The sequence below is a fragment of the Xiphophorus couchianus genome, chromosome 3 (assembly GCF_001444195.1).
Source record: "Xiphophorus couchianus chromosome 3, X_couchianus-1.0, whole genome shotgun sequence".
Taxonomy (NCBI): Eukaryota; Metazoa; Chordata; class Actinopteri; order Cyprinodontiformes; family Poeciliidae; genus Xiphophorus; species Xiphophorus couchianus.
The window spans coordinates 24,103,324-24,126,831 of record NC_040230.1 but is presented as its reverse complement, the minus strand read 5'-3'; the positions used below and the strand labels follow the sequence as shown (position 1 = coordinate 24,126,831).

The window sequence follows — 23,508 nt, the reverse complement described above, 5'->3', positions numbered from 1 at the left end:
AACTGTTCTGTTCTCCGATATGCGTATTTAATAAGATCTTGAGGCTTCACAGAAGCACGCGTGAGACATCTCCATCTTAGCATGTACCGCTTTATTCTGCCCCCGCCCCCGAACACAATACAGCACAAAGGTTCCTATCCACCGATAGCCTGATACTACATCCCCCTTTCTGAATGGGATATGTTATGTTTATATACGAACATGTAGAACTGTAAACTTAAATCACACCCCAGAAAGATGCACCCTGTGGAATACCCAAGATTAACTCAGTATCTTACTAGTACTTTTCCCACAGTAGAATGTGCTAGAACTTTAACTTATTACTGTTTATTTATCTGTTTTACACTAAAGGTGCACAAACTTAAATCTCTTTCCAGTCACAGTTCAGCATTAGAACTAAGACATATATAAATCTCAGAACATTAAAGTATTCTCTATAACATTTAACTTTAGCTACTAAGAGGAAGGGGTGGACTACCCAAATCCTCTATCTGAGTGTGGGGATTATTCTGCCCCATGCAGGAAACTCACTCAGTTCCTATGAACAAATATAATCATCCAGATAGGCTGGAGGTCTCCTACTTCTCAGTGAAACCCGACTCTCAGGTGGTGGAGTCTGATGGCTAACCTCCTGCTGGTCTTCATCTGGAACAGGTATGTGTGGAGAATTGTGAAGATTTCCTTCAGGTAATGTCTCGTGTGGAACAGCAGAAGTTTCAGGTGGAACAACAGATGTTTCAGTTGCTCCAGGAGTGTGTGAAAGGTGGTAGCTATTCCTTCTCAGCATGCCTCTGGGTGTCTCGATGATGTAGGATCGAGGTGACCCTGCTCCAGACACTACTGTTCCTCTGGTCTTCAGATCTGTCACCCACACCTTCTCACCTGGATGTAGGAGTGACATGTTGCGGGCCCGGTGCCTCCGGTTGTAGTTTTGTCTTTGTTTTTGTCTATAATCGGTTTCTGCAGTCCTCAGCTTTTCCATATCAATAATCTTTGGCGTTAGCTGAGACTGAGTAACAGGAACAGTTGTCCTTATCCTCCTTCCCATGAGAAGCTCAGTTGGACTGAATCCATTTGCTAATGGAGCGGAACGGTAGGCCATAAGAGCAAGATACGGATCCCCCGCCTTTTTAAGGAGATTCTTGGTAGTTCTGACTGCTCTCTCAGCCTCCCCGTTGCTCTGAGGAAAATTTGGGCTGGATGTTTCATGACTGAAACCCCATTCCTGTGCAAATCTTCTGAAGGAGTCCGAAGCAAACTGTGGCCCATTATCAGAACGGAGACGCTCTGGTATGCCATGGCGTGCAAAGATGGACTTACAGTGTTCGATAACTCCCTCAGATGTTGTGGTAGTAAGCTTTGCAACTTCAAAAAATCTGGAGAAATAATCCACGATCATCAAATATTGTTTGTCCTTTAACTGGAAAAGATCAGCTCCCACCATGACCCATGGTCTTTGTGGGAATTCAGTGGGCAGTAGTGGCTCTTTGTGTTTAGTTCTCTCCCTACAACACGTGTCACAGGTCTCCAACAGCTTAATCAGCTCGCTGCTGAGACCTGGCCACCACACTGAATGTTTGGCCCTTTCTCTACATTTAGTTATCCCCAAGTGACCCTCATGTAGCTTTGACAGAATGTCCTTTCTGAGAGAAGCTGGAATCACTATTCTGCTACCATAAAGAAGCAGGCCATTTTGAACAGTGAGTTCCCCTGAAAATGGCAAATAAGGCTGGAAACCTTTCTCAATAGAGAATTTATCTGGCCATCCTTCCACACAAAATTTTTTCAGTCGTTTGAGTATGCTGTCGCTGTCCTGATGTCTTTGGATTTCCCTCAGTCGTGGTTCCGTGGCAGGTAAACATGCAACGACTGAGTCAACATACAAGTTGATCTCCTCTTCTTGCAGTCCTCCCAAATCGTTGGGGATTGGAGCTCTGGACAAGACATCAGCTGTAGCAATATTTTTGCCAGCCACATGGGAAATACTGTAAGAAAATCTCATTAGTCGCATTCGCAGTCGCTGTATGCGAGGAGGAAGTTCGTTTAGACTCTTCGACCCCAGCAGCGGAACTAATGGCTTATGATCGGTTTCAATGTGGAACCTCTTCCCGGTCAGAAACTCTGCGAACCTCTCACAGGCCCATGTTGAAGCGAGAGCCTCTTTCTCAATCTGAGCATACCTCTGCTCTGTGTCGCTGAGAGACCGTGATGCATACGCCACTGGCCTCCATCCTGTATCAGCGTGTTTCTGGAGAAGAACTGCACCGAGTCCATACGATGATGCATCTGCTGACACACATGTTTCTGCATTCGGGTCATACAATGCTAGTCCTGGAGGTGTTGTCAGATCTGTTTTAATAGCGTCAAACGCTTGTTGCTGTGGTGGACCCCATGACCACATATTTGACTTCTTCAGAAGATCTCTCAAGGGTCGGGTTTTCTCTGCCAGGTGGGGGAGGAACTTCCCAAGATGGTTCACCATACCCAGGAAGCGTCTCACCTCACCTATATTTCTGGCCTCCTCCATGGCTCGTATAGCACTCACTTTATCCGGGTCTGGACTGACTCCTGATGCATCAATGACTTGTCCCAAGAACTTTATTCTGCGTTTAGAAAACTCACATTTGTCATTTAGCGTAACTTTCGCCTCCTGGAGTCGAAACAGTGCCGTCCTCAGTCTTTCATCGTGCTCCTGCTGCGTCGTCCCCCAGATGAGGACATCATCCATCTGACAAAGGACTCCATCCAGGCCCTCCAGAATCCGTGTCATGCGTTTCTGGAAGTGCTCTGGTGCTGATGAAATCCCAAAGCAGAGCCGATTGTAGCAATAGCGCCCAAAAGGTGTAATGAAGGTGGTGAGCAGGGAAGACTTCCTTGACAGTGGAATCTGCCAGAATCCAGCATTGGCATCCAATTTGGAGAACACTTTTGCTCCTGCTAGCTGTCCGAGCGTGTGCTCTACTGATGGGAGTGGATGTTTTTCTCTCATGACATATTTATTCAGTTCTGTGAGATCAATGCATATCCTCACCTTGCCCGAGCTCTTGGGAACCACCACCATAGGTGCACACCAGTCTGTTGGCTCCTCCACTTTGGTGATGACCCCTTCCTGCTGCATACGGTTGAGCTCCTCTTTAACCTTAGGCAGTAGGGGAAGGGATATCCGCCTCGGCGTTGAGAGGGAGAAAGGCTGCGCATCTGGTGACAGAACAATGTTATACTCGCCCTCCATCAGTCCTAGTCCTGTGAAAAGTTTAGGAAACTCCTGTTTCACAGCATCAATCGAGTCCAAACCTATTTGGTTTACCCTGGCAACCAATTTTAATGCCATTGCGGCACGCCCACTCAGCAATGATGTGCATAAATCCTTCACAACATAGATGTCCTCCGCAGTACTAACACTGTTGTTGCTGAGTGTTGCTGTAAACATGCCTTTCACTTTTAATCCGGTGCCTCCTGGTCCCTGCAGGATTTTCTTTGGTTTCTCTAATTTGCCAAATTGGCACTGTGAATACAGTGTTTCTGGGACAGCAGTGACATCAGCTCCCGTGTCTATTTTAAATACAGTCTTATGCTTGTCCACCAGTATGTCAGTCATCCATGGATTGTCTTTAACGTCTGTAGAAAGCGATCCCAGAAAAGCAACATCATTGTCTGTATGTGTGCTTTCTGTTGCAAACCCAGCATTCACTTGACATATTTTTTTATTTCTGCAGACCCTAGCAAAATGTCCCTTTTTCCCACAATAATTGCAGGCTGCTTCTCTAGCAGGGCATTGCTGCATACTGTGTCCTTTCGTGTCCCCGCATCTTCTGCACTGTGCCTTTTTATCTTGTGTAGCTTTTGTGACGGCATATTTGTGTGGCGCCTTCGGTTGCCCGGAGCGCGCGCTCCCACTCGCGTGAACGCGGTCCAACTGCGCGCCAGCAATGTCTGACTTGAAGTTAGCATGAAGCATTTCCTGTTGCTTTTTTACTAGCTCGCTCTGACGGGCTCTGTTTAGCGCCTTCTCTAGCGTCAGTTCAGCGTCCATTTGTAGCTGTTCTGATAGTCTTTTATCTCTCAGACCCACGACGAATCTGTCCCGCACCATCTCATCATGCAAAGTCCCGTATCCACAGTATTCAGCCAAACAGTGTAACGCGGTGTGAAAGCCGTCAATGGACTCACCCGTCTCCTGTTGGCGCTGATTGAATTTCGCCCGCTCAAATATAATATTCCGGCGGGCTACGAAGTGAGCATCCAGCCGTCCCTTAACAGTCTCGTACTCACTCGCTTCTTGCGGAGTTAGATGCAGGGAAACCAGTATATCTTCCGCCTCGTCCCCCATGGTGTATATCAGCGTATTTACTTGGTTTTCGTCCGCTTGTGTCTCCAAACCAGACGCGATACGAAACCTCTCGAAACGCTTTATCCATTTCGTCCAGTCTTCAGCTCTGAACGTGAACTTTTCTGGCGGGGTGACTTGAAACTGGTTCATGACGTTGTCGTTCTTATTTTATTCGAGCCGTCAGTTCTCACTTGTTCTCTCTTCGCTTAGTAGTCTATACTTCTGACACCATGTTCTGTTCTCCGATATGCGTATTTAATAAGATCTTGAGGCTTCACAGAAGCACGCGTGAGACATCTCCATCTTAGCAGGTACTGCTTTATTCTGCCCCCGCCCCCGAACACAATACAGCACAAAGGTTCCTATCCACCGATAGCCTGATTCTACAGAAACAGCGGGTCTAACCCTCTACTTGCTAGTTGTACCCAAATAAGTGCCCGGTGAATGGATTTATTTTTGTTCCTCACCTTTGATCGTTAAGAGTTTAAAATTGTAATACTAGAGAAACACCAACAGGTGGAGCCAAAATCCTTCTGTGTGTAAACCCACTGACCCAAGAAAAGTTCCTCTAACTGCGGTAGCTGATACATACAAACCAGTTGCATCTGTTTTACGCAATAATTGGAAAGTTTTGTTGTGACCTTAAAGATCAAATACCTAGATTTACCTTTATAAACAGTGGACCTTTTCATGAATAAATATATTTTAGGGCCATGTTGTAACTCTCATCATTAAATATAATATAACCCCCCCACCCCCCCCAAAAAATTCAATATCTCAATATATATTGTTTATATTGACTACAAGACTACAAAAACAAAGGGTACTTGCTTTGTTTAATTCAATTTTTTTTTCTGACTATACTTCCTGGTGAGGCCTCCAACCCAATGGAAAGCCTCTTTACTTTATTCCCCTTAGATGCTTGTGTTTTGGTCTTAAATCTTAGATTTGTAAGGAAAATGCATTAATGGTTTGAGGAGCAGAGTTGAGAATGTGAATTTTGTACATCCTCTGTCATGTAGGAGGTGGATGTTCGCCCCCAGACAGCATGAGACAAGAAGGTGCCGTTTGTGACCAACAGAACCACCCTCGCTGCAGTGCGACACCTGCTGGATGAAGAAGGTATTGCCACCAAACAGCTGACTAAGCTGGTAGCATCAGAAATATGTGCCTGGCCTTTATGTTTCTGTACAGATCACACAAGCTTAAAGGGTAATTATCAATATATATAAACTACTGGTCCTATTTGTACTAATGAGAAGGTACTAGCATTTTATTTTTTACAAAGACTTTACTTAGGTGTATTTTCCCTACTTACAATAAAAAGTAGGGAAAAATGTGTTTTTTTTAATCATAGAACTTTGACAGAGATGTCCAAAACGACAAACACCACTATACACACACCATATGAAATTTAAAAGCACAAATTGTTTAATTTATTTATTGCAACAGTTCTTTGGTGAACAGTTCACTTATACTCGTACGTCCTACAACATTTTAGTGCAATCTAAACTTTCTGATTACACTAAAAGCAAATGAGGCACTCGGTCATCCGCGTGTCTTCTGAAAAATTCAAATCCTGTGCTTTACATGTAGCCTGATATCACCGTCAGATCTCCAAGACTACGTCAAATTCGGTAAATTTGAATCAAATATGGAGGAAGACAACCTTTTACCAAATGCTCAAGATTTGATTGGGTTAACTTCTCTTTGCCTATTATAGACGTTGCTGTTTACATGCTAAGCTCTATAATCTCTCTGCCGTGCTACTAATGCACAAGTTGGATTATAATAGATGTGCAGTGTCCACCTGCTGTATTGGCAAATACAATATTAATGTATTGAAGTAAAAAACCTCTGATGCTTTTAATTCCAGTGCTGCTCACCATCTTTGTGATCAGAAGGACCAGAGTCTGTCATCAGTTTGATTGTTTTAGCCAATTCAAAGAATAAAATCATTGTAAAATATGTCTTTGAATTGTTTTCTGTCACCAGATGACATTACGGTTGAGTTAGTTACCCAGACGTCGTTCATGACATACTGTTTATTTACAGTGGCAAGGTTTCAGTGCTGCCGGAGCGTTTTCTTTTCTTTCACATTTTTGTCACGTCACACCACAAATTTCACAAATCTCTGGTTTTATTGGGATTTTATCTGACAGGCTCACAAAAGAAACAAATTGAATTTCTATTCAGACCTCTGAATAAAACGGAGTGCGACCAGTCGCCTTGCGAAGACTCCTGTATAGTGAACTCGATACCATGTTAAAGAAGGACTTGAGACTGGGGGGAAAGTTCACCTTCCCACAGGAACATCAGCTGCAATGGCACGGTTCAGACCACATTCATGTGTTAGAAGGGCCCAGTTAAAGTGCTAAGTCCAAATTAGAATCTGATGTCCACAGACAACCCTCCATGCAGACTCACTGATCTTGAGCTAATTGGCCAAAAAAAATATAACCCGTATAATTATAAAGCTGTTACAGACATAACCCCCCAAAAAACTACATCTTTGGCTGCATCAAAAAGTTGCCATGTTTCCTTCTCCATCCACCTTACAGGTTTGCACTCATTTGTGTTGCTCAATCTTATGAATGATAATAATAATCATCTTGAGTGGTTTGTGACAAACTCTAATAAAGCTAGTGAAGCTTTTAACAGCACATTTGTACATCCTCTCACACAAACGATTTTTAATTAGGACAATTTGAATAAAATGCAATAACATCAGATCTAACAATCTTGTGAGACCACATTACAACTGGATTGAAATAAATTTGTATTTATTTATTTAAAAATCTAAACCAAGTCTGTTTAATCCTGGTTATTTTCCACCAGCACGGTGGCAAAACCAAATCGATCAAAGCGGCTCACGCTGACCATAAACACTGCTGTTCGCTGCCGTGTTTATTCATTCATTTAGAAATGCACCGGTGAAATCTGAAGAAGGGTCAAATTTTAATCCGGGCCGTCCTCCTAAAGCCAAAACTCACGCCCATGTAAATGTTGCTTGTGTCATGATTTCCCTCCAAAAGCAGGCCAGGATGCGGTGCCACTGGTCTGCTGGATGCACTGAGGTGTGTCTAAGTGACACTGACCTGTACGCTGGTATAAAACGACACCAGGCTTCTCTCCAGCACCGACACATCTGACTTGACGTGACAACAGGAGCAAAGATGGGGAGGAAAGGCTGCTCTGCGCTCGTGCTTCTCCTCCTCTTTAACGTTGTGGCCTGGATGGAAGCTGAGGTTCAAAAAACAATTTTCTTTCCGTCTCAGAAGCTGCCATGGGAGAAAGCAAGACTGTACTGCCAGAAGTACTACATAGACATGGTCACCTGGGACACGGTGGACCCAAACGTGCTGACGACGCTGCTGCTGAAAGAGGGGTTCACTAATGTCTGGATTGGTTTACACCAGGATCCTGAGGAGTTATTGGTCTGGAGGTGGATCAATGTGAAGTGAGTTTCCATTCAATGACATAAAATGTCCACTGTGATGAAATGCTGAAGATAACTCTCACACCATTTCTGTGGTTTTCTTCAGAACTGGTGAAGGCTTGACTGGTGATGAAGTCTCTGGCAGCAGGAACTGGGTCTTGGGACAGGCATTCGGCGCCAGCTGTGGCTCCTACAACAGCCTCACCAAAAAGTGGGAAAGCTCCCTCTGCTCTTTAGAGCGGTCCTTCATCTGCTACGCTGACAACCTGGTTGTAGTGACTGAGGACAAAACCTGGGAGGAGGCTCTGAATCACTGCAGGGAAATGACAAACGCGTCCTTCAAATACGACCTCCTGAGCGTTACCAACTCGTCTGACTACGGCTACGTCAGCGATCGGATCTACAGAGCCACCACCGACGAGGTCTGAGACTTCTTACGCAAAAGTGCAACATTTTCAACCCGAACATGAGTAGCTACACTGGTCTACATTCAAGGTCAAATATCTTAGTACACTTAAAATAATACAAAACTAACTTAAAAGTAACTTTTCAGTAAGATATAGGAGTCTGTTTTAAGTCAATTTAATATTGATGACAAACAGAACTGGTTCCACTGGCAGATTCTTTCACTTATAACAAGACATTTTTCCTATATAGTAAGTGAAATTATCTGCCGGTGAAACTAGTACTTTTTTTCAATATTACAAAATGATCGACTTAAAACAAGCTACTACTTCTTGCTGAAAAATGTAAGTTAGTTTTATCTTATTTCGAGTATACTAAGACATTTGCGCTAGAAACTAGACCAAAAATATTTGGTCTTACTACTTCATTTTAATATGCTCTAACTCTTGCCTTGTGTCCACCAGGTTTGGACAGGATTGCGTTTCCTGGGAGGGGAGTGGTGGTGGTCCGACGGAGACACGTTGGACCACCGGGAGATGCTGCCGGACTGTCCGAGCCAGTGGCAACACTGCGGGACCGTCTCCAAATATAACATAACTAACTGGACCAGCAGGGACTGCTCAGAAAGAAGAAACTTCATCTGCTCTTATGAAGAAGTTGTAAATGAGGATGATTTGCCCTCTAGAAATGAATAGGTCCATGCTTGCTTTCTGCACACGCAGGCTTTTGTTCTGATAGACGAATCGTATTTATTAGAAAAGTTCAGGAATGTCCAAAATGCCATTTTCTTCACTCGCACGGGGAGATCAGAGATGTTATGTCACCTGCATGTATTACGGCTGATTTCAGGGCTGAGAAGCATGATTTGGATGAACATTCATTGGGAACAAGCTTGACGTATGTCATTAAATTTGACCCGTTGGTTTCTTTCGTACGGCCGCACCGAGGCACAGTGGTTAAGACTTTATGCAACAATAACTTTTCATGTTCTTCCAGCATGCGTCCTCAAAGGACACTGATATGTACATGTTTGGGTGACTTGGTCTCTCTCGAGTGAGCGTGGCTGTTTCTATTGTGTGCAGATTTCAGCTTCATTACATGCAACTCAGTTAAGTTTCATTTAGTTTGACTACACTGAATCAAAACCCGTTGAGTTCATCTGAGCTGAACCGAATCAGTCTGATTTGAACTGAACTGAATTAATGAAAGCTAATTTTTTTTGTTATTAATCTAAAGTAAAATGACCTGAAGGGAATTGATTTCAATAGAGCTGGACTGAAATCAACAGAGTTTATTTGAATTCAACTAAACCGAATTAAAATTGTATGAATGAACGTTTAGCACTAAACCAAAGTTTGTAACTTGGTCTTGAATCTTCAGTTTACCTATTTTTTATTTTATTTTTTTGCATGCACTGTTTTCTTATAATATTAGTGTGATAATTAGATATACAATAGCTGTAATTTTGACTGAATTAAAGAAGAAACCCAACAGTGTGTCCTATGTTGCTTGTGTATCTTGAGATCAATCAGACAAATTTGAACTGGGAGGCAGGAAGATGAAACCCAGAAAAGCGGAATAATTAGGACATATTTTGAATATGATAGTTTTGGACATCTAAGTCTACAATTTCTACCTCAATTTATCAACATTTGTGAGGCACTAATAGTGGTGACATGTTTGAAGAATTGCCTTTAAATACATCCACAGGTGCAGCTCCTCAGTGTGCTAACCTATTCAGAGCTTGCAAAGCCACTACAAAGATATTATAGCCACACTAAAAAACTAAGAATCATCTGGAGAAAGTTTTCCTGAGTAAAACGTTTTAAATGTGCATTTCTCCATCAGCATAACCCCATAAGTCATGAAAGCCAGATCCATCTCTGCCAATCCATTTATTAAAACAAGCCGTACTAATTCAGGTCAAATTTCTGCTACAACTTTCTTTACTGTTACAGTAGGCACGTTGTAAGGGACACACAACCAAATTTTAATGGGGGTGTATGTACATTTTTAAGGCTGCATTATTCGGCTCATGAGGATTTCAGAAATTTTGAAACAATAAACAATCCCAGCAGTGAGAAGAAGCGTTCAGCGCGTCTCTTTAAAAGATCTGCCTTTGACAAATTTTGTTCACTACACTTACATTTATGTCCAGTAATGTTTATTTTGGATTGATTTTGAGGATTCAGACCAACGTTGACATTTTAATCGATTTTTGTTTGGTTTGTTTAAGACACATTAATTTAACATTTTTACAAGCAAATGAGAATTACTTTCTCATTTCCTCATCGGCGTGTCTTTCAAAGAGTCAAATGAAGTGTTTTACATGTAGCCCGATCTCTGCCGCACAAGCCCAAAGACTATTTTGAATGTAGAAAATTTGAATTAAATACTGCGCAAAAAATGACGTCGACTGTCAAACAGAACATGGCATATGGCTGGGATCTGGATTTTTTGTATTTAGTTAGATATTTTAAGTGTTTCTGTCATGCTGTTGTTGCACAGCATGACAGAAAATCATGGACCGGATTTCATTATAGTTACAATTATTGCTTTTCTGCCTGTGATAGTTCTGGGAGCTTCTCTGTGATTTTAACCGGTCCCAAATGAGCCAATCAAAGAGCATTTTTGTGTCTTTACAGACTGAGAAACATAGTCACATTTTTTTTTTGCAGCATTTGATCTGCTGTTAATCAGAGCCTGTCAAAGAAAATTGGTCGATTGACTAGTGCACCAGTGATGGTTTCATCTGAACAATATTTTGGTTGCAATCAGAAGTTACCACAGTCTCAACTGAAACTTTAAATCGACAAACCATCCAAATAAATAAACAACTTAAATATCCAAATTATATATTATATAATGGCTGAAATCCTTCTGAAAATAATCATTTCATTTAAGGGTACAAAACCTTAAATGATGTTGCTTTGTGCATGTGTGTGTGTGTGGGGGGGGGGGGGGGGGGTGTACTTCTCTAGCTATCATATTTAGGATCACTTCTGCCACTTTTACTAACCTTCTGGAGACCGATGAGCCTTATAGCCGACCAAAGCCTGGCCCTAATATGGTAGCCCTCCTTGTTTAGGGTTAAAGGTTAAAGGTTAAAGGTTAGGGGTTTAGAGATATGGTGTAAATTAGGTTTTGGTGAAGGTTAGGGTCAGGAAAAGACTACAATCAACAATCAAACAATCAACTATTGGGCTTAGGGAAGAAGTCAGGTTAAGCACAAATGCAGCTGCTACAAAGAATGGAAGTCAATGCAAAGTTCTACTATGGATAAAAATACAAACCTCTGTGTATTGTTTTATATATATATATATATATATATATATATATATATATATATATATATATTCTACCTGTTTTTATTATATCAAATAAGGCTGAGATAATTAGCATGTCAAATTGGATCATTTACCTGGAGGCAGATTTTCCTACCAGCCATGCTTTGGAAATGAGGACAATTTGAATAAGTCACCAAACCAATGAAATGAACAGCTACTGAAACATGCATGACTGCATTTGGATCTGTTTTATTTGTTTATTTGACATCATTTTCACATATAAAAGCTAAATTATTAATAGGATTGATTATGTATAATCCCTCCATTAGTGTTTCTCACAAATCAACTCGTGTTGGTGTGGTTTCTGCTCCTGAGTGACTGAAACAATTTGCTGAAAATGTGTGGCGTTACAGAGAATGAAGACGAATGAAGACAGCCGAAAAGGCAACGGGCTTAATAAAACGTCAAACTGAAATATTTGTCAAAAAAAGATCTTTTCTTAATTTGTAAATTGTTCTTCTTGAAACTCTACCAGATTAATTATGCAAATTATAAATGAATATATTCAGAATGTCGTGTTTGGTGCACAGCAGGAACGTATGACCCAAGTGTTAGTTAAATTTCTCCAACAGCAGGTAGGGAAATGTTTCTGCTGGTCAGCTGGATTCACTGAGGCGTGTCTGAGTGACGCTGACCTCTACACTGGTATAAATTGACATTTTTCTCTCCGGCTGTTGACACATCGGACTTGATGCGACAACGGGACAGGAAATGGGGAGGAACGGCCGTCCTGAGTTGATGCTGCTGCTCCTTTTTAACGCCGCGCTTCTGATGGAAACCACGCTCCTAAAAACCATTTACTTGATTTCTCAGGAGCTGACATGGACCGATGCAAGACAGTTCTGCCAGAAGAACCACATAGACATGATTACTTGGGACATAGTAGACCCAAACCTGCTGACTAAGTGGCTGCAGGAAAATGAACTGACTGCAGTCTGGATTGGTTTGCATGAGGATCCTGAGCAACAGTCAGTCTGGAGGTGGATCAATGTGAAGTGAGTTTCCTTTTTGGTGCAATCCCTATGTTTATAACAGAAACTAATTTTACATCTTTTTGTTTTGTTTTTTTCAGAACCGGTGAAGGTTTGACAGGAGAGGATGTTTCAGAGAGCAGTTATTGGTCCGAACAAACAAAAAACAGCTACAGCTGTGGCTCTTATAACAGTTCAAGAAAAAAGTGGTTCAGCAGTGTTTGCTCCGACACTCTTCCATTTGTCTGCTATGGCGACAATCTGGTGCTGTCGACTGAGAACAAGACATGGGAGGAAGCCCTGGATCACTGCAGGAAAATGTCATCCTCCTCCTATAAGTACGACCTCCTGAGCGTCACAAGACCTGACTTTAGCTACGTCAGAGACCGGATCTACAGAGCCACCAGTGAAGAGGTTTGGTTGATTTTGTCACTTGCTGCTTCTGTAATAACCAGACCATAAATATGTTGAGGATTTATTTTGATATTGCTGCTGAAATCTTGGCCCACGTCCAACAGGTTTGGACAGGATTGCGTTTCCTGGGAGGGGAGTGGTGGTGGTCCGACGGAGAGACGTTGGACCAACAGGAGATCCTGCCGGACTGTCCGAGCCAGTGGCAACACTGTGGCATGCTGTCCAAGTACAACACAGCAAACTGGACCAGCAGCGACTGCTCAGAAAGAAGAAACTTCATCTGCAATTATGTAAAACTACAGAAATAAATTACCAAAGAGCAAGACAAAATGTAGCTCTTTGTCTCTCTGTGTACTTTAGGTCAGTTAGAGACACCAAAGTTATTTCTAGTTGCTAGCTAAGTGCCATAATAATGACAGACAATATGAACACTTGTTCTAGTTTGTTGGATATGACTATACATCTGCTAAATATATTGAATCTCAGTTATTGCAAAGGACTTCTTGTCCACAATATACGGTGAGAATATTTGGGAAACGGTAATAATCATCATATTCTTCCTATGAATATTTTTGGCTAGTTGAATGGACTCTGTTGGTGTTATTACTCCCAACAGAGCAACAGAGAGTCTGAATCTCAAATCACTATATATGGAGAAATTGAATCTAAATGTACTGTATGTTTTGGATTTGATTTGGACCACTCTGCTTCTTCTGCATGGATTTGTGACGTAGGATTTAGGAGAATCACCCTTTTAAATTTGTATTTTGCTTTGTTGTGTTTTATCACGTAGAATTATTTTATTTCAAATTAAATTAGTTCGTTTGTACTGACTCTGAATTGATTTGAGGCATTTTACATTTTGCTCCCGAGAATAAAGTGATTTGAAATAATTTGTTTTATTTACTCACCACGTAACCCGTTTCTTGGCTTTATTAACTTTGCAATTTAGTAAAAACATCTTGTCAACATGAGAAACTCCAGCAAGAACTCGAAATCAAAACAGCAAGACTGAGCAGTTCATTACATTTCCTATCCTGAACGTCTTCTCCACTTTTTGGTATAACTATTACTTGTCATACTTCATACTTTTGTTGAACATGCTGAGAGGATATTAAATGTGTATTTAACTGGTTTTAGGTGCTGGTTTTCTGATGTCTGGTTTTCTGGTTTTCTGATGATAAATGTCTTTATCCCCTTAAGTCTAAGCTTGATCTGTTTTGAACTGTGGGTGAGGAGGATCCTGTTAAGGCTGGCAAACATAACATCATGTCTTGCCTTAATTGATTGATCCATTCATAAGGAAAACATTTAACAGCATCTAATAATTAAGACATCCAACATCTAGTTATTAGTTTTTGTTCTTGAGTTTGCTTCTTTGATTGATTTACAAGACCAGTTAATGTTCTTCCTTCAGTTTAGTTGTGTTTTGTCGCCCTCTCCTGGTCATTCTTGAGTAAATGAGTTTTTTCCCCCTATTGTGTCATTAAGCATGCCACAAATAAAAAAAAAAACATAATAAAAGTAGCAGCATATAATAACTGAACAGCTTGCCAGTAATTTGTGGCACTTTATTTTGGTTTTTGGTCTCTTGAACAGAACTTTTTTTTTAACCCTCCTACCATAAAACTAGGGTTTGATTTTCTTTCACGCCTGGACTCAGTGAAAGAATGTCATGTCAATTTCACCTATAAAAGATATTTATTTTGAAAATTGGTGACATGTTAAATTCTTGTTAAGGTTACACGGATAATATTCTGTAAGTTCATTTATTTCAGGAACTTTATCACTAATTGAACACATTATGTAGATTAATTACACATATGGATGTTTGATGTCCTTTATTTCTATTAACTGTGATGATTTTCCAAAAACAGATAACAAGGTCTAAGGGGATCACATTTCACGGGTCAGTAAAAAAGCTTTAATTAAAAAACTATAAAGAAAATTAGTCATGCTACCTTAACTTTTATCACCTCAGTTTGTACTCTTGCTGCGCAGTTCGGAGTATTTCGGTCCAATTAACACAAAAACAAGGCGACCCACATAGATTTCCTGACAGATAATTTTACCAACAAGAGACATTGTGGTTGGCTCACAATCCTATAGCACCATGATTCAAATTCAGTCGTTTACATGTAGCCTGCCCTGCCCATCTAAGCGCAGAGACTAGTTTGAATGCAGAACATTTGAATCAAACACGAAAGAACCCGGACTTCTACAGACAGGCACAGGAGTGAATTTGGTTGAGTTCGTTTGTTTTAGGACTTGTTGTTCACAGTGTTCCCATAAACCCAACGTGTTTGATGTCAGTCCCAGTGCCGATGTCAAATGATCTCCTCAGCTGTCACAGAGTTCTGTAAGACCCTGAAAACGACCAGTTAAAGTGATTCAGGTGTGTTCAAGCACGGAAGCATAATAAACATGCAGGGCAGAGCAGTTTTCCTCTGTCCTTGTTACGCCCCCAACATCAGTCAATCTGCAGTCACAGTCCAGGATCCTATCCCAGTCATCACCTCTCTCCCAGTACGTCTCCTAGCATCCTGCTACCTTTCCGGTTATCCACTAGATTCGTGCTTCTTGATTTTTCATGTTTTCCCGTGTTTATCACATAAAGCCTGCATTGTACTTTTCCCTGGTCATTAGACTTCTAGTTTCTCATCGTATTTTACTTTGCTGCATCTGCTCTACCTGCCTTCCTCATACCCGAGTTGTGATGTTTGCATTAAATCGGAGGAGAATGAGACTCAGCAGGAGAAATTAACTTGTTGTTACCTGTTGTGTCTCCGCCGCCCCCAGGCCTGCTGACCCAGTTGTTTGTTCTCCATCCAACCATTGTTAATTCTTCCCCATTTGTTCATTTATTTCATGCATTGCTTGTCAAATTCCTCTTTCACAAATTCCTGTAGCTCTACCTAAAATCAGATTCTGACTTAAACAATAGGATCAGTTTGCTCTATGTTTTTTCTTAGTTGGTGAACTTTTTGATTCTTGTTCAGACTCTTATTTTGCTGCATCCACACTCCCGCCTACCTCCTCCTTGCTTTTGGGTAATCAACAATCAAACTTAAATTTAATTGTTTGTTTGTGGCGCCCAGTTTGGGAGCCACAAAGTTCAACTGAACTAGTCCATGTTGAGGTTTTGACAGCTGCCCTGCCTGCTTTTAATAGTTCAAATATCCTTTCAAAACTACAGCAGAGTTAAATCAACACTGTCAGTGGTAATTAGCATTTTCAAATGACCTGAGGTCAGGTTTTCCTCTCACTAACTCAGAGCCTGTTTCAAACAAGACAATTTGAATTAAATACAAATCAAATTTGATTCAACCATAGAAGATGAACCATAGAAGTATGCTGCGCTTAGTCGGGATTTCCATTTTTTATTATTTTGGGAAAAAACAAAAGTGTAGAGTTATACAAAGCTGGTAAAAAAAAAAAAAACTGCAGTGATCAAACTGATGAAACCTGTTTCTAATTTACAGTAAAATACCGACAGCTGTTGTTGCCTGAACTTTACTGCATAAATATGGTAAAAAATTCTTGCAACAGCTGCCAGTAGTTTACTGTAAATTAGAGATGTTTTTTTTTTTTTTTTACAATGTAAAAGACAAAAGATAAACAATGTGGTATTAGCAAAATTGATAAAAACTAGGTAACTAAAATAAGTAATTATATTAGTAGTTTGAAGGAGATTCTACATTTAAAACAGATGAAGGACAAATCGGATAAAAAGCAAATGTTGACACAAACTTAGAACGCTAGTGCGGCACATACTGTATAAATGAGTGATCGTTTCCCTCCATCAGAAAGCAGGGAGTGGTGCTACTGGTATGTGGTGGTGAGGTGTGTCCTGTTGGCAGCACTCTGTATGCTGCTATAAATTGAGAGTGGCAGCTTCTTCCCAGCCACTGACACATCTGACTTTATGTACCAGCAGAACTGAAAATGTGGATTAGTGGCCTTCCTGAGCTTACTCTACTCCTCCTTTGTACGATTATGTTTTGTTTGGAAGCTAGGCTGATCATATTCATTACTATTCAATCTCAGGTACTTGCATGGGACGAAGCACGACAGTACTGCCAGAGGAACCACATAGACATGGTTACCTGGCACATAGTAGACTCGAATCTGCTGACTACGTGGCTGGAGAACAACGGCTACGACAATGTATGGATTGGTTTACACAAGGATCCTGAGCAAGAGTCAGTCTGGAGGTGGATCAATGTGAAGTGAGTGAGCTGGTGTCATATTTAAACATAACAATTAATTCAGTTCAAACATTTAAGCTGCTGGTGTGTATGCTTCAGAACTGGTGAAGGCTTGACGGGAGATGACGTCTCACAGAGCAAGAACTGGGCCTCTGGTCAGCAATTTGACGACAGCTGTTGCAATTATCACATCTCAAATAGAAAGTGGTACAGCACAGCTTGCTCCCATCCACTTCCCTTCAACTGCTATGAAGACAATCTGGTGCTGGTGACTGAGAACGAGACATGGGAGGATGCTCTGAATCACTGCAGGAAAATGACAAATGCAACCTATAAGTATGACCTCTTGAGCGTTAGATATTCATCTGACTTGAGCTATGTGAGAGACCGGATCTACAGAGCCACCACCGAGGAGGTCTGGGAATCACTCGAGAGATTTATTCTTGTTCTACAAGGTCAGAATTGTAAACTTTGTTTCATTTGCCTTGTGTCCACCAGGTTTGGACAGGATTACGTTTTCTGGGAGGGGAGTGGTGGTGGTCGGACGGAGACACGTTGGACCAACAGGAGATGATGCCGGACTGTCCAAGTCAGTGGCAACACTGTGGGACCGTCTCCAAATACAACACAACTAACTGGACCAGCAGGGACTGCTCAGAAAGAAGAAACTTCATCTGCTATTATGAAAAAATATACATATAGGAAGAAGTAACAGAATAGCCAGATGATGACTAGCGCTCTCTCTGTGTTCATGTATATATGTAGGCTACTGTACACCTAGAGATGTAAGCAGTCATATCCAAAAAGTCTGAATATTTTTGATAAGTTTTTGTATTTCAATACCTCAGTTTGCTTAGTAGAATGCATTACGTAGTCTGACTACACATGTCCTAAAGTTTTCATACCTTTATCAATTTTGATTTATGGCTGATGAAAACTTGAAATTTAACACTTAAAGATTTCATTGGACCAATGGGAAAAGTTATGCTGCTTAAGCCAGTGGAAACACTGTGTTGCTAAAATATAACACAGCTGACTGGACCAGCAGGGACTGCTCAGAAAGAGGAAACCTTATCTGCTATTACAAATACATAAGAAGAAAACGTGAAGCTTTCTTCCCCTTAGCACTGTAGAGTTTTGAACTTGCATTTTAAATAATGTATTTAAAAATATGATATGCCCTTTCCTTGTTTGGGAGTAGCATGATTTATTTCCTTTGTGATGTACTAATGTTTTATGATGTACTGTAGAATCTTTGAAATGTAATTGTTGTATTTTAATTGTTTCTAGCAATATATTTAACGGCTGTCTACACTGTGTTAATTTATCCATTCACACATGACAAGAAAAGCTTCTGACAGTTTTAAAGATATTTAAAAAGTCAACATTCAACTCAGAAGCTAAATCAATGATGTGGATAGAAAAAACAGCTGGTGTGAGGGGAAAAATGAAACAAAAGAAAGAAAGATAAAAATTAAATAAACCCTTCCAAAAGTGTTGCATAGAGTAATACTTGTGAATGAGCTGGGATATGTGAAGGTTCCTTCTGATGGGTGAGTCTGGTGACAATTTAATAATCAATTTTCTTTAAAGTATTTTGGAGTTACACAGTTTTAACAGAACATTTATGTAATAAATACCGGCAAATCCAATGTATTAAAGAAAAGAAAACAACAGTGAACATTTTACATTAGGCATATTACTAAATCAAAAACATCACATACAGAATAAAAACATAAATAAATAGCAATAAATAGGAAATTCCTGTTGATGTGATTCAGTCACAGAGGTACAAAAATGAGATTATTAAGTGTTGGTCATAACATAGACCATTTCAGCTTTGCTGTTCTGCATGTGACAAATGAAAACAAATTTTGACCCGTCTACCAACGTTGTATAAATTCTTTAAAAAAATATTTAGTTGCAATTTGTTGCCAAAAAATTGATGCACAGAGAATTTAACAATCTTTGAATATTACTTTTGCAAGTTTATAAGGTTGAACATGTGTTTCCTCTTTATACACATTTTTTGATAGTGTGTGGTGTAATGTAGTGCCATAACTCAGTCTTAGTTAACTCCAAAAGTTGACAATAGTGAAAACATAAAATCTTGGAAGAAATAAAGGCTTCATGCGGAACCTTTCGTTCGGTCGACAGTTTACTGTCGGAGGTAGTTTGGGGTGACATCAACTGACTTCCGCTTGTCATTCAGCTGCTCGACGTTGTGCATTTACTCAGCTATTAAATCTCAGTAAGTTAACATATTAAATATTTTGTAGTTTTTGTGTGTAGGTGGCATATCCACCTGTTTAGTGAATGAAAGAAACTTTGTGTTTATCTGAGAAAAAGGAATGGCAGATTTAAAGAGCTTCCTGTTCGCCTAGCTTACCTAGCGGAAAGCTACATTTTATTTACTTTATTTTGGAGACATTTCAACGCATTTTCTGTGTTTTTTTTCTTTCCCCAGCTTTGAAAGACATTTTAGTTGTTTTCACGTCAAGTGTAGAAACTGCGGCCTTCGTGTTGCAGCCTTTTTAAAATCAACTGTCATGTATTTTCAGAAGTAATCGACTGGGCATTAAAATATAATTAATATGTCAATTAATGATAAAAGCCTGTCTTTCACTCTGCTCAGTATATAAACCAATTTCTCGACCAGACTCGGTGTTTCAACCATCTTATCATTTGCGAATATAATAAGGTAACACTGAGTCTTTACTGTACCCTTAGAGTTTTAAGTGGAAAGGTGGCCTGTGATAAGCTGTGATGGGTGTTTGTAATTTTCTTACGTTTATTTTTGTCTCTGTACAGGAAGCTGATTTTCACCGACAGACGCGATGACACTTTTTCACTTTGGAAACTGCTTTGCCCTGGCTTATTTCCCTTACTTCATCACATACAAATGCAGCGGCCTGTGAGTATCTCGTTTATTATTCTCTATGCTTTCAACTGCTTGATTAAAGTCACAAAAATAAGAATTGTATTGCCTTGTGTACTCATTAGTAGACTCCTGGTTCATGCCCCCCTCAGCTGCAGCACTAACATATGTTCTGAGACTCTTACGGTCTCTTATAAGCTTCTTAGTAACGTCAGGTTTTGGGAGAGGGGCCCTTTAATCCTTTTATGTGCTGTGCTCTCAAATTATCCACAGTTAACAGCATGTATGTTGTAAAGCAGTGCGTCATAAAGTGAAAATGTTTTTCTCGGTCTAACTAATTAATTCACCTAACTCTGTTTGTGTTTCCCATGCGTAGCTCGGAGTACAATGCTTTCTGGAGATGCGTCCAGGCAGGAGCAACGTACCTGTTTGTCCAACTTTGCAAAGTAAAGAAGCTTTCCTTATCTGCTTTCATTTACAGAGGGGCCAGTCGATTTTTATTTTTATTTTTTTGGCCAATTGCTGATACTTGGGGTTGAAAATATAACAAAACAGAGCAACTTGGCTGTCCTGTTCAGCATCTCTGTTTGTGAGCTGAAAGTCTCTTGCAGCATGAAGACCTGCAGACACGTCTAGAGATGTCATAGACAATCCATCTTACATTTAAAACAGCCTCTCTCTGTTCTTACTCTATAATTTCTGTTTCACACACCTCACAAATCCTGAAAATAGTTTATTCTCGCAGTAACAGCAAGAGATGGTAGCCATTTTGAATGTTGCGTTCACTGATTCAGATAACAGGGTTTTTGAGTTCCTGGCTGGTTTCTCAGTGCATCTTTACTTTTCAACATTACTCTTTTGCCATCATTATCCTTCTGTCTTTTTAGATGCTGTTTCTCGCTACATTTTTCCCAACCTGGGAAGGAGGAGCCGGCGCTTATGACTTTGTAGGGGTGAGTAGCAAAAGCTATTATTGCAGAACTAAAATCAGAAGAGAAACTCAAAATGATATACGCCCCGCTTGGTAATTTTGGTTTGTCCTTTAATCCCAAAATTGTAAAGTGGTGCAGATCCGAAAGAAGTTTTTGTCTAGGTATAGAGCCGTGTTTATTTGTTTCTCAGGAGTTCATGAAGTCCACAGTGGACCTGGCTGACCTGCTGGGTCTCCATCTGGTGATGTCTCGTAATGCTGGGAAGGGAGAGTATAAGATCATGGTCGCTGCCATGGGCTGGGCGACGGCAGAGCTTGTGATGTCGAGGTTAGCACTGACTTTTCCTGTGAAGAAAACCTTTCTGTGAAATTACCCCAGCTGTGTAAAAACTGCGTGTTTGTTGTTTGTTCAGGTTTCTTCCCCTGTGGGTCGGCGCCAGAGGAATCGAGTTTGATTGGAAGTACATCCAGATGAGCTTTGACTCAAACATTAGTTTGGTGAGTAGCTTTACAATTACATGCTGTGTCTTATTTCTTTTTATTTAAACAGTTTAACTCTTCATTGCCTTTTTATATTTCTAATTCCTTTGGTTTTTATAATGATGGAGTGATTTTTTTCCCCACACATTTTTAATGGGTTTGTTTGTTTAGACATTATATACCTGAATAATGGTGTGTGTTTGTATGCATAGGTCCATTACATCGCCATGGCGGCTGTTGTGTGGATGTTCACTCGATACGACCTCCCTAAGACCTTCAGGCTGCCTGTTACTGTGCTGCTGGCTCTGTGTGTGTACAAAGCCTTTTTAATAGAGTGAGTCTCACATTGAAAATGTCAGCATTTCAGATGGTTGGGAAGCAACTACATCATCATTAAAACTATTAGGTTTAACGTTTAGAATAGAATATACTTAGGAAAACTGAAAAAGGATTAAATTCAGAAAGATTAATATACTGCATGGCTTTAGTGTTTTTCTTTTTGTTCCATAACTCAGCGTGGTTATTCTCTTCAAAGCTTGCAGATAGATAGACATGTTACTAGAATGAAGACCTAAACGTCTCAAAAGAAACAGACATACAGTGTACTGAGTAGATGTTTTAGTGGAACTTTGATTCAGTTTAAAATAGGGATGTCAGAACACCACAATATGTTCTTGTTGACATAAAGTTTGTGATGTGAAGTCTGTCAAAATGAACCTTGCTCGATAAAGTGTAAGAGTCCTATGTAGGAAGGAGTTTTTTAAAAAAATGTTTAGGTTGAAACTCTGTCATGTACGTTTGGGACTCTTATTTTGAAACTAAAAAGAAAAACTTCCTACTTTGATGTGTTTTATTTACACATTCTGCTCACATTGCACATAAATCTGGCTGATAGCCCTTGTTACAACAGCATGGATGAAGCCCTGTCTTTTAGGCATTAGCCCTGCTGGAGAATTAGAGAAACCTAGTTACAGTGGACCTTAGTGGAACCTACCTGTGGATTTTTCTGTGGAACGTAACTCAAAATTATTAGCAGAACATTGATAGAGTCAAGGGTTCCACTGTACATATTCATGCATCTTAGGGTATGTGTTGGGTTAAGACTACTAAAATTGGCAACTATACATGCTTTTTGAAGTGCTTTCAAGTATTTACAGATTTCAGCTAATCATGTGGTCCCTAACTCTTGTGAATACTGAGAGTCCACCGTCTTCAAACCTGGACTGAGTCATGATTTGATTACAAATTCTTTGATTTGGGAAACCTTAATTCTATTAATGTGAGCAGAAAAGTGGGGATTTTAAATTTTCTCCAAATTTAGCTAATTACCCGCCTTGTGCTTACAAAACCACGATCATGTCTCATGAGAGGAATGTATTAGATTGAAAGAATCCACATAAAATATATAACAATGCAATGACTTAAGGGTTTGTAGCTTCTGTCTTGGTTGTTTGTTGACCATCGTGTAGCATTATCATTTTATGGTTATTTTGTTTTTCTCTCTCTTTTTTTTTTTCCATATTTCTCAATTATTTCAAAAATGTTTCAGCCAAACTCTTATTGTAATAAATTATTTTGTCAGTAATGTCCCTCTCCTCTCTCTCGTGTCCCCAGGTTGTTTGTCCATGTCTTCGTGCTGGGCAGCTGGATGGTGTTGCTGGTGAAAGCCGTCCTGACTGGCGCCGTCTCTCTCTGCTCACTTTTCCTGTTTGTCACTCTGGTTCACAGCAACTGAAGAAGAAGCAGCAGGCCGTAAAAAACAAACCCTCGACAGTCTCGGCTCAAACTGGAGGAAAGGTTTTCAAGTCAGTCTGAGCTGTGAAGCTTAAAGGAGGGCTTAAAAACGATTGGTGTTGACTGACATGATCCACCAACTGGTTCAGCTTCCAGTTTGATTCATTGGTTATGAGTCCATGAGAAAAAAGAGCGTTCTCTGGGTAACATTTCTACCCAACTTTTCAGTTAATTATTTGAAGCAAAGGACGAACATTAACATCAGGATACTTCTTCAGTGACTGGCTTTTTTTTTTTTAAAAAAGATGTGAATTTTGTATTGCTGTAACTACAAATGAATTAACACTTAATAATAAAAAAAATATTTTAAG

General features: G+C 40.2%; 4 protein-coding genes across 6 annotated transcripts; 3 read left to right on the top strand and 1 right to left on the bottom strand.

The window, feature by feature from the left end:
- Positions 1-88: 88 nt before the first annotated feature.
- LOC114139064 (uncharacterized protein K02A2.6-like) lies at positions 89-4,660 on the bottom strand. Its single transcript, XM_028008708.1, has one exon. It carries the CDS (start codon positions 4,478-4,480, stop codon positions 539-541), a length of 3,942 nt encoding a protein of 1,313 aa, XP_027864509.1. The 5' UTR covers positions 4,481-4,660; the 3' UTR covers positions 89-538.
- A 2,635-nt stretch (positions 4,661-7,295) lies between these two features.
- On the top strand, positions 7,296-9,703 carry LOC114140557 (uncharacterized). Its single transcript, XM_028010619.1, has 3 exons — positions 7,296-7,790; positions 7,876-8,191; positions 8,639-9,703. Exons 1-3 carry the CDS (start codon positions 7,507-7,509, stop codon positions 8,867-8,869), a joined length of 831 nt encoding a protein of 276 aa, XP_027866420.1. The 5' UTR covers positions 7,296-7,506; the 3' UTR covers positions 8,870-9,703.
- A 2,511-nt stretch (positions 9,704-12,214) lies between these two features.
- On the top strand, positions 12,215-13,390 carry LOC114142101 (macrophage mannose receptor 1-like). Its single transcript, XM_028013181.1, has 3 exons — positions 12,215-12,516; positions 12,594-12,906; positions 13,011-13,390. The coding sequence occupies exons 1-3, from the start codon at positions 12,233-12,235 to the stop codon at positions 13,212-13,214; spliced, it is 801 nt and encodes a 266-aa protein (XP_027868982.1). The 5' UTR covers positions 12,215-12,232; the 3' UTR covers positions 13,215-13,390.
- tmem147 (transmembrane protein 147) lies at positions 13,377-23,507 on the top strand. 3 transcript variants are annotated; one of them, XM_028013184.1, is made up of 9 exons: positions 19,276-19,365; positions 19,774-19,815; positions 19,926-20,028; positions 20,369-20,438; positions 20,880-20,945; positions 21,115-21,251; positions 21,337-21,421; positions 21,616-21,737; positions 23,018-23,507. In XM_028013184.1, the coding sequence occupies exons 3-9, from the start codon at positions 19,952-19,954 to the stop codon at positions 23,136-23,138; spliced, it is 678 nt and encodes a 225-aa protein (XP_027868985.1). In that variant the 5' UTR covers positions 19,276-19,365; positions 19,774-19,815; positions 19,926-19,951; the 3' UTR covers positions 23,139-23,507. The 3 variants fall into 3 exon arrangements, with proteins under 3 accessions (XP_027868986.1, XP_027868984.1, XP_027868985.1); XM_028013185.1 differs by lacking the exons at positions 19,276-19,365; positions 19,774-19,815 and adding an exon at positions 13,377-13,391; XM_028013183.1 differs by lacking the exon at positions 19,774-19,815 and having other exon boundaries at positions 19,264-19,365.
- The last annotated feature ends 1 nt before the right edge of the window (position 23,508 follows it).

What these genes read in the sequence shown, in the direction of transcription:
- LOC114142101 (XM_028013181.1), top strand. Translation starts at nt 12,233, where the DNA reads ATGGGGAGGAACGGCCGTCCTGAGTTGATGCTGCTGCTCCTTTTTAAC. An exon ending in TGGAGGTGGATCAATGTGAA is followed by an intron (nt 12,517 to 12,593) that starts GTGAGTTTCCTT and finishes TGTTTTTTTCAG; the next exon opens with AACCGGTGAAGGTTTGACAG. An exon ending in ACAGAGCCACCAGTGAAGAG is followed by an intron (nt 12,907 to 13,010) that starts GTTTGGTTGATT and finishes CACGTCCAACAG; the next exon opens with GTTTGGACAGGATTGCGTTT.
- tmem147 (XM_028013185.1), top strand. Translation starts at nt 19,952, where the DNA reads ATGACACTTTTTCACTTTGGAAACTGCTTTGCCCTGGCTTATTTCCCT. An exon ending in TGTTTGTCCAACTTTGCAAA is followed by an intron (nt 20,439 to 20,879) that starts GTAAAGAAGCTT and finishes CTGTCTTTTTAG; the next exon opens with ATGCTGTTTCTCGCTACATT. An exon ending in GCGCTTATGACTTTGTAGGG is followed by an intron (nt 20,946 to 21,114) that starts GTGAGTAGCAAA and finishes TTTGTTTCTCAG; the next exon opens with GAGTTCATGAAGTCCACAGT.
- LOC114140557 (XM_028010619.1), top strand. Translation starts at nt 7,507, where the DNA reads ATGGGGAGGAAAGGCTGCTCTGCGCTCGTGCTTCTCCTCCTCTTTAAC. An exon ending in TGGAGGTGGATCAATGTGAA is followed by an intron (nt 7,791 to 7,875) that starts GTGAGTTTCCAT and finishes GGTTTTCTTCAG; the next exon opens with AACTGGTGAAGGCTTGACTG. An exon ending in ACAGAGCCACCACCGACGAG is followed by an intron (nt 8,192 to 8,638) that starts GTCTGAGACTTC and finishes TGTGTCCACCAG; the next exon opens with GTTTGGACAGGATTGCGTTT.
- LOC114139064 (XM_028008708.1), bottom strand. Translation starts at nt 4,480, where the DNA reads ATGAACCAGTTTCAAGTCACCCCGCCAGAAAAGTTCACGTTCAGAGCT.